The sequence below is a fragment of the Balaenoptera physalus genome (assembly GCF_965194825.1).
Source record: "Balaenoptera physalus genome assembly, chromosome: 1".
In the NCBI taxonomy this organism is placed as follows: domain Eukaryota; kingdom Metazoa; phylum Chordata; class Mammalia; order Artiodactyla; family Balaenopteridae; genus Balaenoptera; species Balaenoptera physalus.
The window spans coordinates 47,616,892-47,634,580 of NC_138882.1; the positions used below are offsets into that span (position 1 = coordinate 47,616,892).

Sequence of the window (17,689 nt, forward strand, 5' to 3'; positions counted from 1 at the left end):
TGGAGGTTTGCAGGATCAGAATCTAGCTTCTTCCCTGGAGTCAAACAAGTAAGTACTCACTGTCAGTTTCTACTTCTTGCTTGTGAAACTGCTCAAGAAGATTCTGTGCTCTTCTCTCTGGGTCAGAGCCTGGCATCATCTGCTTGAGATAATCCAGCAGTTTCTGTAAGCAAGGGAAGTGAGGGGGCTCTCGGAAGTCCTCTGCGCATTGGTCAAGCCAGGCCCTCAGGATGGAGGCGATTGCACTGAGAAAGAGAAACAGAAAGTCACTGCACTCAACTGGCTCTGGAGACTCAAAACCAGCCCTGGACACCAGAGCCTGTCTCAGCCATGCCTCAGGAAAAGTTGGGCAAGTGATCAATGGATAGTTCACCTAGAAGTTCCCAGCAATGTCAGTGAAGTTAAAGCATCTGAAAACAGCTTGACTACCTTTTATTATTTTAAGTGGTGGTTGGGGAGCTGGGGAAAGACTGGTAAGTTAAAAAACAAAAACAAACAGACAAAAAAAAAAACAGGACCATAAACTTTGGAAAAACCCACACAGGGCAAAAAAAGACACGGAAGAGAAGATTTAGTGAGTCCTGAAGCAACTTCAAAGTAACCTGTATACAACAAGATGATGTGTTTCCAATTCTGGATTCACTCAAGTCAGAGACCACAAAATCTACTGTGATAACATTTTAGGAAATAACAGACAGTAGGCCAGAAATTTGATGGACGGAAGGGCCTAGGTTTAGGAAAGATAATGTGTAAATTTAATTTTACAAAGATCACCAGGGTTTCAGCATAGCACCAAAAATGTCCTCACAAAATTATCCTTTCGCTTTTCAAATTACCAGAGGACAACGTGTTTCAAGTGGGAGAAACAGTATGAGTAGAAAGTTAGGTTTTGAAAAGTAAAGGAGAAAAACTTGATAAGCAAAGCCATTCATTGCGAGGGCGACTTCTTCTGATGGCTCAGCTGAGTCTACCCTGGATGAAACAAGGACCAGGGCACAAAAAGAGACAGGGTCATCATGGGGGCACAGTTCCCTCCTTTCATGTTACTAATAACACGAGCTTGTTCTCTTTAAGGTAGGTGCAGCCCCTCACTCAATGGAAGAGACAAACAGCTGACAAAAAGGACAACTTTTGAGTGTTACTGTCCTACGCTTCATATTCAAAGAGGGCTTTACAGCCACTCCTGAGTCGGGCACGTGCTGGGCTGTGTTCCATGCACACGGTACTTTGCCTCACTAATGACCAGCCAGCCCCAGGAACAAGGTGCATCCATTGATGATGGCCGGAGATGACTGGGACCATAAATTAATCAATGCATGTTTTATTGACAGAGCTGGGACACTTTGTTTTAGCGAAAGACCTAATTAAAATTTTTCAGCTGAAAAAAAATGTCTAGCAGATTTTAAAATTACCATCTGATTAGACTTCAAACAAATTGTTCGCTTAGTTAACGAACTGTAAAGAAATGAAAAGATATTATGATCCATATATATGAAACCGCCGCCTGGACTTTCATAGGTGTGTCTAAACTTCACAGGTCTCAAGTTCATAGCAGAGAGCTAGACTGTGGTCAAGACAGAAATGCAACTAAAGCCAATCTAACACTGAACTTTTGGAACTGATGTACAAACACAGAAGGGAAAGAAATTAACTGTTTTCACTGCTGTGGAGATCACTGTTTCACCAATATGGACACGAAGACATTTGGAACGATAATATTCACATAGCTACAGCAGAAATAGATGACATAAAACCATTAATTAAGGTTGGCATTTAAAACCATAGAAATAATTCAGTATTTTCTAAATCTTCAGTGCAGATTAAAAAAAGAGAGAAACAAAAGTTTCATTCCCTCACAGAAAGCTAGAAGAAATTAATCTGGGCTCTGAGATTAATTGAAAGCACGAGCAAAATGAAATTAATGAACTTCTAGTCAGTGAACCTTCAATATTCGGGTCACTTGTCACATCATCTGTTATGTATGAATGTTTGTGGCCCCCCAGATTCATATGGTGAAGCCCTAACTCCCCCTGAAATGATGGACTTCAATTATTTTGAGAGCCCACACACGGCACTCATTATTTCTCCTTTCTTCACCAAAACCAAATATCATGAATTGAAGAAGATAATGATGTGGTGGCATCCTAATATTTCATTTTTATAAGGAAGATGACTTTTTCTGTGAATAATTTCCCTTCTTTGCTGACGAGCATTGAGCCCAGAACTGGGGTAGGCACATAGGTGAGGTGATAGCATAGAACGCAGGAAAACCTGACGTTTGCATACATTACGGTGACTCTTACAGAACGGTTTTGCACTTCTCAAAAGAAGGGTGATTTAATTTAATTAGTACTATCACTCGCTTAATATTTTTTAATATTTCAATGAGGGAATACTCTTTCGATGACAGTGATCAAAAGATAGATATGGAGGGATGATAATTCACATCACTAAATTAAAAATCTGAAAGAGCATCCAACCAACAATGAGACCAGCAGCTCAATGACCCTGATAACACCTCAAAAGTTCATAACCTAAAAAAAACCCAGGTAGAAATCCAAAATTATAGTAAAAGACATCAATATATCATTTACTCATTTACCCCCCATAATTGTTAGTTCTAAAATTACAAAACAATTTATTGAAAAAAGTAAATATTACAAATACGCAAATATCTATAAATTACAACAACAAAATATCTATCCCCCTTCATTCTAATCTTATTACCATGACCTTGTGTGAACAGTTTGGAGTATATCCTTCTAGACTTTTCTATGGATATGTTTACATATTTAAGTAGATGTAATATGTATAAACCATGGATTTTTTCCCCCATGAATAGTATGTCATAGACACCTCTCCATCCACGCCAGGACCTCTAGCTCTCACTGTTTCTCAGGGTTACATAGTATCCATTGCATGCACACACCATAATTAATATAGGTATTCTACTAGTGCACAGGTAGTTATGTTATTGTTAGGTTCTCACACTTATAACTACAAAATGAATATCCTTGTTTACATCTCTGTGTACTTATATATTTCTATGGGGCACATTGTATAGGACTTCCTTCCATGGAAAGCTGCAGCCTTGGAAGGTCCAGGGGAATTCTGAAGGGGGACCTTAATCCATATTGGACTCACCTTTAGGTGCACATTTTGTCCACCTCAGACTGATATTTTCTACTAGCGTTGCTAATCTACTCATTTTACCCTTTGTGACAGTGCCCCTCCCACAGCTTAGCGCAAGAAGGCTTTGAAAAGTCACTACAAACCCAGACATTGAATTAAAAAGCATTTTCAGACAAAAGAGAAACGAGGGCAGAGGAGGAAGAATAAAGAGAAGAAGGAAAAGATATACAGACAGCACAATACAACACGAGGCAGACCCCTGCCCTCTTATTAGCAGTTTTATCAGCATCCCAGGGAGGCAGGCTTTCTGGAAAGGCCTGGACGTGTGCCCAAAGCTCACAGCAGCTTTATGTTTGCCAGTCCTGGGAAGAAACTTTCTGTTCTTGATAGGCTAAGAAGCAGATAAAATGTGAAACTTTTGAAATTTCAAAAGGGAAAGCAACATCACAAAATCATGACAGAGACAACAGGATTACTGGCCAGTGGCTTTTCCATCTTACCTTTCCTGGCTCCACTCCTAAGATCTAAGGTACATCCTGACCAGAACTGGTTAGTTGGAAGGTGTAAAGAACCTTAATAACGAAGGGAAGCCCTCGTTAAAAGTCACAAACTTACAGGAAAGGTGTGACTGTTAAACTAGAGAAGCTACTTGGCTCTATGCACAGAACAAGAAATGAGGTTCGAGAGGAAAACCTGGTTCCCATCCTCACTGTGCCACCTGTGAACGACGGGAGTGGGACTGATCACTTAGCTCCACCGACCCTTATCTGGAGAAGAGACACAATAATGCCTGCCTTCATCTACCTGACACTGATCAGTTGAATTTCAAATGACATAATGTCAATAAGGATATTGAGATATCTCAAGAGAAACGTAACTGTTAGCAGTCTTAAGACTACTTGCCATAAGTCACAAAAGGAAGGGATTAAAAAAGGTATGGCTCAGTGAAAATCAATCAGCACTCATGGAAAGAACTCAAGGAAACTGCCACGTAAAATAGTGACACAGAGTACAAACCATGCTCCTGCAACACTTGTGGCTCCAGGCCTGCTGGAGGAAGGCAAACACTGGGAACAAATACCACCCCCCCACACACACACATACACCACACACTCACACACACCACATAGACACACCACACACACACACACAACACACTCACACACACCACATAGACACACCACACACACACCACACACACTCACACACACACCAGACACTCACACACACCACACACACACATACACACACCACACATGCACACACACGCACACACACCCACTCACACACACTCATGCACACACGCCACACACACACTCACACCACACACACACCACACACTCACCCACACACCACACACTCACACACCACACACACACACCACACACTCACACACACACCACACAGACACACCACACACACACACCAGACACTCACACACACACATCACACACACACACCACACACACACCACACAGACACACCACACACACACCACACACACACCACTCACACACACACCACACACACACCACACACACACACCACACACTCACACACACACCACACACACACACCACACACCAGACACTCACACACACACACCACACACACACACCACACACACACCACACACAACCACACACACACCACACACACACATACACACACACACCACACACACACCACACAGACACACCACACACACACATACACACACACCACACACGCGCACACATGCACACACACCACACACACTCACGCACACACACGCACACACACACCACACACACACCACACACTCACCCACAAACCACACACTCACACCACACACTCACACACACACCACACACTCACACACACTCACGCACACACACGCCACACACACACTCACCACACATACACTCACACACACCACATACACACACCACACACACACTCCACACACACACACAAACTCTCACACACACCACACACACTCACACACACCACACACACACGACACAGACACACCACATACACACTCCACACACACGCACAAACTCTCTCACACACACACTCACCACACATACACTCACACACACATCACACACACACACACACCACACACTCACACACATGCCACACACACACTCACACACATGCCACACACACTCACACACACACACCCCCCACACACACACACTCATGCACACACACACCACACAGACACTCACACACACACCCCTGAGTCAGTCCCCCCCAGGACAGACCAATTCAGGAACATCAAAGTGTAATACAGGGACTTCCCTGGTGGCGCAGTGGTTAAGAACTCGCCTGCCAATGCAGGGGACACGGGTTTGAGCCCTGGTCCGGAAATATCCCACATGCTGCGGAGCAACTAAGCCCGTGCACCACAACTACTGAGCCTGCGCTCTACAGCCCGCGAGCCACAACTACTGAGCCCGCGAGCCACAACTAGTGAAGCCCACGTGCCTAGAGCCCATGCTCTGCAACAAGAGAAGCCACCGCAATGAGAAGCCTGCGCACCACAACAAAGAGTAGCTCCCACTCGCCGCAACTAGAGAAAGCCCACACACAGCAACAAAGATCTAACACAGCCAAAAAATAAATAATAAATTAATAAATAAATTTAAAAAAAAACAAAAACTTGTGAAGGCTGAAGAAGTAATTTCTGAAGCCAAATGGAAAGATTAAGATTGTGACATAATCTAAACTCAGTAAGGAGAAAAGCCAGCACTCCTCACTCCCAAGGGAACGTGTGTGTCTGATTAAGAATGACTGGATGGGGGGTGGGGGGAGCAGGGGCAAGGCCCAAATCTGATGGCAGAGCAGACAACCAGGATTGCTTTCTCTACCTCAGGCATCCTTGGCAAGGTGCAAATTCTTGTAGTATGTGAAGGAAGGAAGTCGTGTCCAGACCCAGATGCAGTTTCTAAGACTTCTTTTACTTGTAATAGAACAGATCCCTGGGGAAAATGAATTCACTAATCCAACTAATATTTACTGAGTACCCTTTATTTTCCATATTCACAAAAACTATTTACATGAGGAATGTCACAGTAGGGGAGTCTAGGGTATTTACCTTCAGAGAGAGTAAACCTGGTCAGGGCTCCATGGAGCGCTTCCCTGAGGAAATGACGTTAAAGCTGAGATCTTAAGGATAAGGGAGAATTAGCAGGGTGAAGACTCTGGGGTAACAGCATAAGCAAAGGTCCTGAGGTGAGAGAAAGCAAAACACTTTTAAGAGACATAAGGAAGACCTGTTTAAAGAATAGGAAAAGAGGGGAGAAATGGAGCATGATGGGATTTGCTATGCTCATTTGATTTCTTAGCCAAACAGAAATCACACTTAAGAATACCTGGTTGGAAGACACCAGACAGATGTCTTAGTTGAGAGGTATAAGGAAATAGTACAAAACTTCTAATCACTCTCAGGGACCTTCAGGCATGCAATGCAGAGTAAGAGAGCTGACTGAGGTGAGCATTAGGCTATTATGCTCAAACCACAGATTTTTAATACGTACAGGGATTTTAAGATAAATGCATTAAATCATGTTAAAATCCCATAGGTAGTAAAATACTTTAGAATTGGTAAAAGGTTTAATAAAAAAAAAAACCTTCCAGGTATGAAGTCATCGCTCCCATGATATATAACTTCCAAGCCAAGAAATAGGATTATTATGACAAACAGAATAACTCTGTCCATTTAGAGCTTTCTCTCCCCAGAAATCTATTTGAGGTAATAATCTACCATTACTTAATCATCAGCAGAAGATTAGACATGGAAAGATTTTTTAAAAGCAGCAAAACATTTTTCTATTTTAGGATACTCTCCAAGAATTGGATATTTCCCTAATATAGATAATGAACAGGTAAAAAGATCTATGTAGAGGGCGGCCTTTGAAGCAATGTAGCACAGGACACTGCCAGGCCCTCTGGGTGGGAGCCAATGCACTTTGCCCTTCAGGGAAAGAAAGCAAAGTAACCTAGACACTGACTGAGCTAGACCCTCAACCTTGTTCTCCTAGTCACAGAATGATTTTCTTCTGTTTCCGGGAAGGCTGGAAGTTACAGTCTGCCTCTAAGACCCCTGGCTAGATGGTTTTCCTGATGAGAAAGAACAAAGGGAGGTGCAGAGATTTTTATTTTTCCTTTTTTTGCCTGTAAAAGCATGTAAAGGATGGAAACATTATCTAGACTTGTCAAGGTAATTTTGCAATGCTTTCTTGCACATTTTCCATTGTACATTTTGGTACTGGTGGTGAGTACAGGTTAGAACGCTGGGAGAGAAAGTAAAAGAGGAATTAAGAGAGACCCAGGGAAATAAATGTAAACAAAGCCAGAGTAGGGACTAAGCACCAGAAGGCAATATAGGGCAGAAAAGCCAGTGAGGAGCCATGGGCAGTTAAAGAAAAGAAAAAGCTCCAAGGCAAGAAGGAGGAAGAAAAAGATTGGGATAGAAAGGACACACAGTATAAAGAGTAAATATGGGTGGGAAAGGGTCAAGAGTAGGAGGAGACGAGCTCAAAACCAGTAACTCAAAATCAAATGTTTACACACCTGTCTTTCATTCCCAAAGTACATGTGCACACCCTGGCAACTGAGCGTAAATTTACAGAAATTGAAGAGAATTGTTGTGCAGAGACTTAATCCTATATTACCAAACCTTACTCAGTATGTCAGTGACTGCACTCCATTAGAAAAGGAACAAAACTAAGAGGTCTCCTAAATGCCTATTTTTCATGAGCAGTAGAGCCAATGTGGTTACACACATTCTCCGGAGTCAGACTGACTCTCTGGTTAGCCAGACAAACCCAACCTTTTTATGCCTCTGCTTCCTCATCTGTAAAATGGATATAATAATAGATCCCTCCTCACAGAGTTCTTGTGAGGCCTAAAAGAGATAATATATCTGAAGTATTTAGAATAGTCCCTAAGACATAGTGAGTGCTCAAAAACATTAGCTATTTTCATTATTTTAAAAAAGAAGAATTACGATCTATAAGATTAAGGACTAAAGGCAAAAGGAACTACACATAAACACTGGACTCTGGTTGAGAAAGTTGTTTCCCTCGGGGGTACGAGTTAACGATTCTGATACTGCTATACATATATACTGAAACTGAACAATTAAGTAAATGGAAGGCAGAGGGCAGAAGCCGGTTTTCTCACTGTTGGAGAGGATATTCACAAATAAGCAAGGGGAGGAGGCTAGAATGGTCCATGTGGTAAGGATTAGAGTTGAAGGCATCAGTAAGAATTCATATTTAATATAATATAGAGATGGTTATACATAGAAATATTTATAGGTATATGCATTTACACATATATTTCCTAGCCATGTCAGCTGAGAGGGCCAGAAGAAATGACACCCCCGTAGCAATGAGCACACCTAGCACCCAGATCTTGGTTTCTAATATCATTCTCCAGTAAAAAGAACCAGGTCGGGCTTCCCTGGTGGCGCAGTGGTTGAGAATCTGCCTGCCAATGCAGGGGACACGGGTTCGTGCCCTGGTCTGGGAAGATCCCACATGCCGCAGAACGGCTAGGCCCGTGAGCCACGACTACTGAGCCTGCGCGTCTGGAGCCTGTGCTCCGCAACACAAGAGGCCGCGATAGTGAGAGGCCCGCGCACCGCGATGAAGAGTGGCCCCCGCTCGCCGCAACTAGAGAAAGCCCTCGCACAGAAACGAAGACCCAACACAGACAAAAATAAATATAAAAAAAAAAAACAACTTTAAGGTCTCCTGAAAATCTGAAAAAAAAAAAAAAAAAGAACCAGGTCTCCTTGAAGAAATGGCTGATTCTAAGACTGGGATGGGAAATATACAAGATGAGTCTAGAACATCTTGTAGTGCCATAAAGTAAGGAAGGGCTCAAATACAATAATAGGGATGTGTGAAAGTGACACAGGAGTCAACCAGAAGAGTTCCCAATGGCCAAAGCTGGAATAATCTGAGCAATAAAATACATAAAGTAGCACTGCATTATATCCCACAGTATAAATAAATTTCCATGAGTCCATACTGATATAAATAAAAGACTGAATAAATTAATAAATGGGCGAGACAAATCTCCCATGCAGAAGTTTTCCAAATAAATTAGGTAGATACTTTACCCTAAAAGAAGGGAAGCAAAACAAAGGGGTTGTGCCTAGTGACTTCCTTCCAAACAATATAGTATGGAAAGGAAGGGGGGAAAAAGACATATGCCGTGAAGAAACCTGAAAAATAACAACTTCATCCAGGTGATCAAGGCCAACATCAACAGTCGTAAATCATGTTGAAAGTATGTGATGAGAATGGTATTTTATCTCTGTGATATTTCTCTCAAACCTCATAAATTCAGTCTAATTACAAGAAAAATTCTAATAAAGGGGTGTCCTAAAATATATCTGATCAGTACTCCTCAACACTGTCAAGGTCATCAAAAACAAGAAAAGTCAAAAACTGTCACAGCCAATAGGAACCTAGAGAGATATCCCAACTAAATGTAATGCGGTAACCTGGATGGGATCCTGGAACAGAACAGGGCTATTATGTAAAAAAAAAGAACTCTTACTAAACTATGAACTTTAGTTAACAATGCATTGATTCATTAATTATAACAAATGTGTATACTCGTGTTAGAAGTTAATAATAGGGGAAACTGTGAGGAAGGTATATGGGAACTCTCTATTATTGGCTCAATTTTTATATAAATGTAAAACTGTTGTTTAAAATGTCCTAAGGGGGGAAAAATGATGAACAAGAGAGTCCAACCTAAGTACTTAAGAGAAATAGTCTCATTTGTATCACAGGGAAAGAAGTAGAGACCACACAGTGTTGAGTTTAAAGCCTGGGTTAAATCCCACTCTCTCATTTATTCACTGTATGACCTTGGACATGTTCCTTAACCTCTCTATGTCTCAGACTCCTCATCTGTAAAACAGGAATAATAACACATAGAGTTATTATGAGGGTATTAAAAGGATACTCAGTACTTAACACAGGGACTATTCCTATGCAGCAGCCAATGAACTCTAGCCATTATTATTAGAAAGAGACACCGCCGCTCACCAAAGTTATTTTTCAGGGACCTCAGTAACTCATTATTGTCCAATTCCTCACAGTCCGAGAAGGGAGTTTTTATGCTATAAATAGGCCTCTAATGAAAAAATTGCTGAGGCGTTCAACAGTTTTCACCATTAGAATGGAGTTTCCGTTGGGGATGACAGATGCTACAAGGCACCAAGAACAGGAAGCAGGAGCTCAGATTGATGGGCCTGACCAATCTGGTCTTCCTTCTTCTTTCCTCACATCCTCCAACCCATCTCCTTCCCCAGGAAACAAGCCTAACTTCCACATTTCTAACAGCTGTTTGGGGACCTTGCTCGGGGTGTTCATTTCATTAAAAAGCCAGGCAAAACGACACAGGCTAAAGGAAATAATCCCAAACTGTACAATCTCAGAATGCTAGCAAGCTAGAGCACTAGTCACACCGGTGATACTATACCCTAGGTCCTCATGTACTTCTCTCTGCAGCCCTTTTTACTGTAATAAAGACAAATATGGCGGCAGGGGTGAGGGGGCAGGGGGAATTTATGAGCACCAGAGATCCCAACGCTATTTTTGAAATAACAGGCCTGAGAGCAAAACGGTGAGAAATCCAGGTCCTGGAGTCAATTGGACCTGAGATCAAATATCAGACCTGTCATTAACCAGCTGCTTGATCTTAGTCAAAGTGCGTAACTTTTCCGGAGCCTCAGTTTACACACCTATAAAATCAGGACAATATCTCACAGCATGTCTGTGATGGTAAAAGAAGGTACAAAATGCCTAGCAGAAAGCCTTGCACTAAGGTAAGTACACCCCAAACTGTAGCCAGTGGTGGTGGTCGGAGAGGTGACAGCAGTATCATCATTTCCATCATCTCTGACACTGCAGGGTGATCAAGTGACAGAGTCTGGTTGTGATGTCTCTTTACCTTTCTCTAACATGTAGAGGACCTTGGGAGATTCTCAGGCGGCCATTTATTCTTCTCTCTGAATCAATGATTATCGATGTTGTTTCATTCCTCCATTATTAGAAAAGTAATTTCTGCTTGGGAGCCTGCACTCTTCCCTTAAATGCATAATTTTGATTCAAGATTTCAATGACTTTTTTAAGACTATACTTTCTGTCTTTCTTTGCCCAGTATGGATGTTTTAAAGACAATACCAGGCTCTTTTATGTGGTTTATTGCATCTCCATTTCTACTTTTGTTTTACTTTTTAAAAATATTCCTTTCACATTATAGCCTTTAATTCTTCTAAATTTGGAGTTTTAAATCTTATCTTTGCTCTGTTCTTTACTCCTCTTTCTTTGCCCCATTTTTGTTACAATCACTCAGATTGATTTCAATTGCCTTCTTAGGTTATTTGAATTTGATGGAATGAATATTGATTGCGAACTCACTGGGAAGATTTGTTAATACCTTCCACTGTAAAGTTTCCCAGATATTAAAGAATTACAGCCAACTTCCTTTAACTCATCTCCCTTTTCTTTAAAATGTTTCCAATATCTTGGATACTAATATTTATAGGACTCTTTACCACTGACTAAAACCTGGTGTCACTATTTACAACTTCTGGGAAAAGATTACAAGAATGGCTTTTATATCATCTGAATGTTTGGAGATGAAAACAGAATGATTTCAGTGGTTTAAACCACTGCTATGGTAAAGAGTTTGAGAAAACAAAACATGGCATTCCAGAAGGGAAGTGATGAGGGTCAATTAAAGAAAAGAAAACAGAAACTATTTCAACATTACAATAGTAATTTTTTAAAAGGAATAAAAAAGCGTAATTCCTGAACAGTTTTAAACATCTTTAAAGTTCTGTGTATATATATATATATATATATATGTATTATATATATATATATATATATATATATATATATATATATATATATATATATGATATTCTAATCTCAAATACATTTCAGAGAGTGAAGATTCACGGTGTCAAGGCTCTGTATGGTTAATATCCCTTCTTCATGTTCTCTTCACTTCTGAATTCAATGATTGTAATAAATCTGCACTAAGGAAAGTTTCCTTTTCCCATCTGGTTCAGATTTTATTATTCTAAATAGATAGTATTTTCTCATGTAAAAGTGTCGGCAGGAAGGAGGAAAGGGGCGCAGGTAGAATGAATGCTGGCAGAGATGTTTTCTTCTGTCGTAGGAAGTGAGTTCCCTGATGTCCCAACAGTGACAAGTTTAGGGATTGTAGAAACAAACATGGTATGACTTATTATTTACATCAGTCTAGTGCTAACATCAGAAATCACTGTGTGGCAAAGATTCCAACATCTAAAATCCTTGGAAGTTGAATTCCCTGCAACTGAAGGAATTCTTACTCTAGCCAGATAACTTTAAAGGTCCTGATATCGCACAAAGCCTGAACCGGGCATACTCGGGACTGGAATTACAAGTGAGAGTCACAGCACAATCAGGTACTTTTTGAAATTCATGAAGAACACTAGCCAGTTGTGGTCCAAGATACCAGAAACCAATCTTTCATCTTGACTGTTTCATCTGTTATTTCCACATTTTTGCCTTCTTTTAAGTTCTTTTATCCTTTGAAAGGTTGATTAGATCCATATTCAGAAATACAGGAAAGACTGTTACCTTGGGACTTGGGAGCCTGTATCAAATGGGAGCCTTGTTCTATGCTTTATAACAAAAACTGAAAACCAAACAATAGTTGAGCATTTTCCTTTTCATAGTTAAACCCAGTAGTGATTCCCCACCTCCACCCCCCATATCCCTGTGCTGCAAAACTCAAGGCATCTGTCCTAAAACAGGATGTTTACTTCTTAGAATGTCATTGAATTCCTGCCGTCTGTTTCCCACCTGAAATCACAAGAACGCAGATTTGCAGCAAAGGAAAACAATGGGCATTTTGCTGCTCCTTGCCTGACCCCACAATACAATGCTTTAGCCCATCTCTTTATTTATGATTCTAGCCAGCAGTTCTGATGTCACGGTTAATAATAAGCAAATCAAAGAAGCTGTGTATTTTTTCTTTCCTATTTTATCAAAACTGGTTACCCAGTCTTTCCAACAGAAACAAGCAGTGAAGGGCACCTCTCAAACAATCAATATAATATTTGGACCATATCTCTGCTTCTGATATTCATTTTTATTTTTAAGAAGATGAAAAGAAAGCTAAATAAAATTTATCCTAGGCATCCTTAAACTTGAAAGGATCTCAGAGCACTCATTTTTCAGGAAAAGAGACTGAAACCGAGAGAGGTGAAGTGACAGTGATAGAGGAGGAGCTTGAGTCCGAGTTCTCCAGCCTTGTTTCCTAGGGCCTGTCACCTTCCATGAGGCTGGCTCCACGGCCACCTCAGCATTGGATTCGCCTAATTATAAGAAGGGGCATAAATCAATAAATTTCCAAATAAGTATGGCATTGTTTTTACATATATTTAGAGGTTCATAAGTAAAGACAGTTTTCACTTGAGCACTGCAGCAGCCTAATTGCCATCCAGCAGGGTTTCTTACCTAGGCACTATTGATATTTAGGGTCAGGTAATTCTTTGTTGCAGGAGGGAAAGGGGGCGGTCTTGCACATGGCAGAACGTTTTGCAGCAATCCTGGCCTCTGCCCGCTACATGCCAGAGCATCTTCCCACCAAGTTGAAACCACCAAAAATTCTCCAGATCTTGCCAAATGTCCTCTGGGGGCAAAACTCCCCCACTGAGAACTGGCATATAGCCATATCTCCTACACATCTATCAGCCATCAGGAAGTCTTCAGTCACTGCTACAAGTCAGCTGCTGCAGCTCTGAGATGATCGAGGAACTTTCCATGTGTTACATGTGGAATGGACAAGATACTTCCCTGATTTCTTCCAAAAACAGACAAAGCAGTGACCCTATCAAGTCAAAGAAATGATCAGAAGGGTAACTTGTGAAAAAGAGAACAAAAAGAGAATGCTGAAGTGAGATGAAAAATAATAAAAGGAGAAGTGGGGGGGGGGGAGGAAACACCCAAAAAAGACAGAAGAAAGGGAAATGGAAAGAAGAAAGAGGTCAGCAGAGAGAAGGGATTTTAGCATTCCAGTCTCTGTAGGACAGAGTGACCCATTATACGATAAAGTGGCATATTTTCATCGGCATAATTTTTTAAAAAGGCAACTCAGTCTGAGGAAAAGGGTCAAGAACTTTCTACCAATTCACTGTGAAGCTTTAGGAAAGGACCATTGTCCTCAGATGATGGACCCCTCAGGGGAGTTCTATGTGAAGCTCTTTGTTAAGGCCTTATATGCTTAAAACTGTAAAGCCCTTTAAAACAGCTTATCCTGCAGTCTCACCCACGTTACTGTTCCTGGTGTACAATTAATTTGAATGAAGTTTTATAACAGGCCTTCAAAAGAATGAGCATGACTCTTCAGGTCCAGAGTACAAATCAATTTGCTTTAACTGCTACTTCCCAGAAAACTATTTCATCTCAAAACACCCCCTGGGAAACAGAAAAGCTCTGGATATTTTTCATCTTGTTACTCTCCTCAGAGTGTTCGGGTGGCTAGTTGAATGGTAGCTCTAGATGTGACGCAATTCCAAACTATGTAGATAACACGCTTATTTCTGAATCTGGCCACAGATCGAGATTACATTTGACAAGCTGGCCACTCAATTCGTAGAGTATCTCTTCTTTAACATATGTTTTAAAATTCATTATAAAAAGGTTCTTTTTTTAAAAAAATTATTATTTCCGTACGTGTTCATGGATAAACAAAACTAACAACAACAAAATCCCTCTAATCCTACGACTCTCAAACTTTAAAATGCATAGGAGGGGCTTCCCTGGTGGCGCAGTGGTTGAGAATCCGCCTGCCAATGCAGGGGACACAGGTTCAAGCCCTAGCCTGGGAAGATCCCACATGCCACGGAGCAACTAAGCCCGTGCACCACAACTACTGAGCCTGCGCTCTAGAGCCCGTGAGCCACAACTACTGAGCCCATGTGCTGCAACTACGGAAGCCCACACGCCTACAGCCCGTGCTCCACAACGAGAGAAGCCACCGCAATGAGAAGCCCGCACACTGCAATGAAGAGTAGCCCCCGCTCTCTGCAACTAGAGAAAGCCTGCGCACCGCAACGAACACCCAACACAGCCAAAAATAAATTTTAAAAAATAAATAAATTTATTTTAAAAAAATGCATAGGAATCACTTGAGGATCTTGTTAAAATGCAGATTCTAATCTAGGTCTGGGGCAGGGCCTGAGACTCTGCATTCCTACCAAGTTCCCAGGCGATACTCATGCGGCATTTATGGGCTAGGCAGCGGCATCTGGATTGGGCACAACAATAAGATAATAAAGAACCACAAGAAAAAAAAAGAAGGTTGTAAGTCTAATCCATTCCCTCAAATTACCTATCTGATTATACGGCTTCCCTCCTGCAAAAACTTTTTAGGGCTGACTGCCCACTGCTTACCAGGGAAAGTCCAAACCCTCTTGAATTTGTGAGAAACTCAAACCTTTCATAATAACTTCAGCTCCACTAACTGCCCTCACCCAACATGTACACAGTGAAGCAGCCGCCCCGATTCTGTGTTGTTCCCCCAAATATCATATACTCTGCACTTCCCTGATTTGATCCCACTGTCCCCTCTTCCTAAACGGCTCTACCATCCAAATCTTCACGCTCCTTCAAAGCCTGCTTCAGATGTCACCTCTTCCAAGAAGCCTCCCTAAAGCCCTCTAGGAATAAGGTATCTCTTCCACTCACCACACCTTGCACTTGACATTCAAATATTCCACACTGGTGTGTTTAGTTTTCTGGAAGGTTATGGCCCATCCAATAAAATTATGAAACTACCTGACACCTAACTTCAGGAGATAAAAAGATACCCAGTTTTCTCATCTTTATATCCCTGGCTCCTGGAGAAAGGAGTCCATCAGCCAATCGCCTGAACAGTTAAAAATTCCATAGGATTACCTCCCTGAACTTTTGATCCCAAGATGAAACCACGAGTGGTTTCAAGCACCCTAGTATATAACCTATCTACTCAAGAACCTCACTCCTTCAGCAGCCTGTACCCCTACGTCGTGGATTTCTTCTTCACTGACTGCTGGATCAAATTCATCAGCATAAACTACCTCCCATTTAAAAAAAAAAAACCGCAGTGAAAAGACCATCCCTTGCCCTCATCCTCCGCCCCATTTCTCTGCTCCCCTTTACAACATAACTCTTCCAAAGAGTCATTAAACTTGTCATCCCCACTTCCTCCCCTTCTAACCTCTCTTAACCCACATCTCCATCCACCAAAACTGCGCTCGCCACGGGTGCCAAAGACGGAGGTGTGGCAAAATTAGGAGTCACTCCCCAGACCCCTCTCGCTTGATGTCTGAACAGCATCAGACACAGCTGGTCACGCCCCCTCCAAAACCCCTTCTCCGCTTGTCTTCTGGAACACAGCTTCTTTCTTCTCCTTCCCCCTGCCTGCTCTGTTCCAGTCTCCTCTGCTGGACCGTCCGCTTTCCTAACTCTCAGTACTGGAGGGAACCAAGGCTCAGTCTTTGGACCTTTCCCTTCTAGATCTACCCTTCGTCCACACGAGGTCACATCCATTCCCATAGCTTTAAACACCATGTATAAACTAAGGATGCCCAAATGTATACTTCCAGTCTAGACTTCTCCCTGGAATCTACACTCACCCAATTACCTCAAAGTTAACACGTCTAAGATGAAATTACTGACACATGCTCCCCACCAAACTTTCTTATTGCGCAAAGCCGGGGCTCCATTCTATCACTCGCTCACACACGACCCTTGGAGACATCCCTGCCTCCTCTTTGTCTCATATGCCACACCCACTGCATCAGTACATCCTGTCAGCAACACCTTCAAGACTTCTGCAGAAGCTGTCACGACTACAAGCTACTACTTCTTGTTCCCACTCCTATAATGACGAAGACGACAACTGCTATTACTACCCATGTCCATGCTGTCATCACCCCTTGCCTGGACCCACGTAAGGGCCCTAACCGGGCTCCTTGCTGCCACTCTTGCCCCTGTCCCCAATGTCAGGGTCTATTTTCCACACAGAGCCAGAGGAGGCCTTTTAAACAGAAACCAGGCCATAGCACTATTCTCCTAAAGCCCTGTTAAGTGTTTCTTGTCTTTCTCAGAATAAAATGCAACATCCTTCCCAAAGCCTTCATGCGATGAGGGGCCCTTACAGATCTCATGCCCCAGTACTTGCCACTTCATTCACTTGGCTGCAGCCTCATTCACCCCTCTACTGTTTCTCAAACACTGTTCCTGCCGCAGAGCTTTTTCCATATTCTCCCTGCCTGGACATTCACAAGGCCTCACCTGCACCACATTCAGGTTTCTGCTCCAATGTCTCCAGATCAGATCAGAAAGCCCATTTCTGACACCCTATGTGAATCAAAGTCTCCATCAGGATCTAGCCCCCCTGCCCTACTTCATTCTTTTTTGCCTGGATTCTTTGTCTCTCTCTCTCTACTATAATATAAGCTTCATAAGAGCTGGGACTTACTTATTTTGTTCAT

The 17,689-nt window shown here is 42.0% G+C and overlaps 1 protein-coding gene across 5 annotated transcripts in view; it reads right to left on the minus strand.

The window, feature by feature from the left end:
* RGL1 (ral guanine nucleotide dissociation stimulator like 1) overlaps positions 1 to 17,689 on the minus strand; it is a 281,027-nt gene that overhangs the window by 53,853 nt on the left and 209,485 nt on the right. For all 5 annotated transcript variants that reach the window (XM_082472912.1, XM_082472911.1, XM_082472913.1 and 2 more), the window contains one exon: positions 61 to 245. In XM_082472912.1, coding sequence (XP_082329038.1) covers positions 61 to 245 — 185 coding nt within the window. The remainder of the gene's footprint in view (positions 1 to 60; positions 246 to 17,689) is intronic.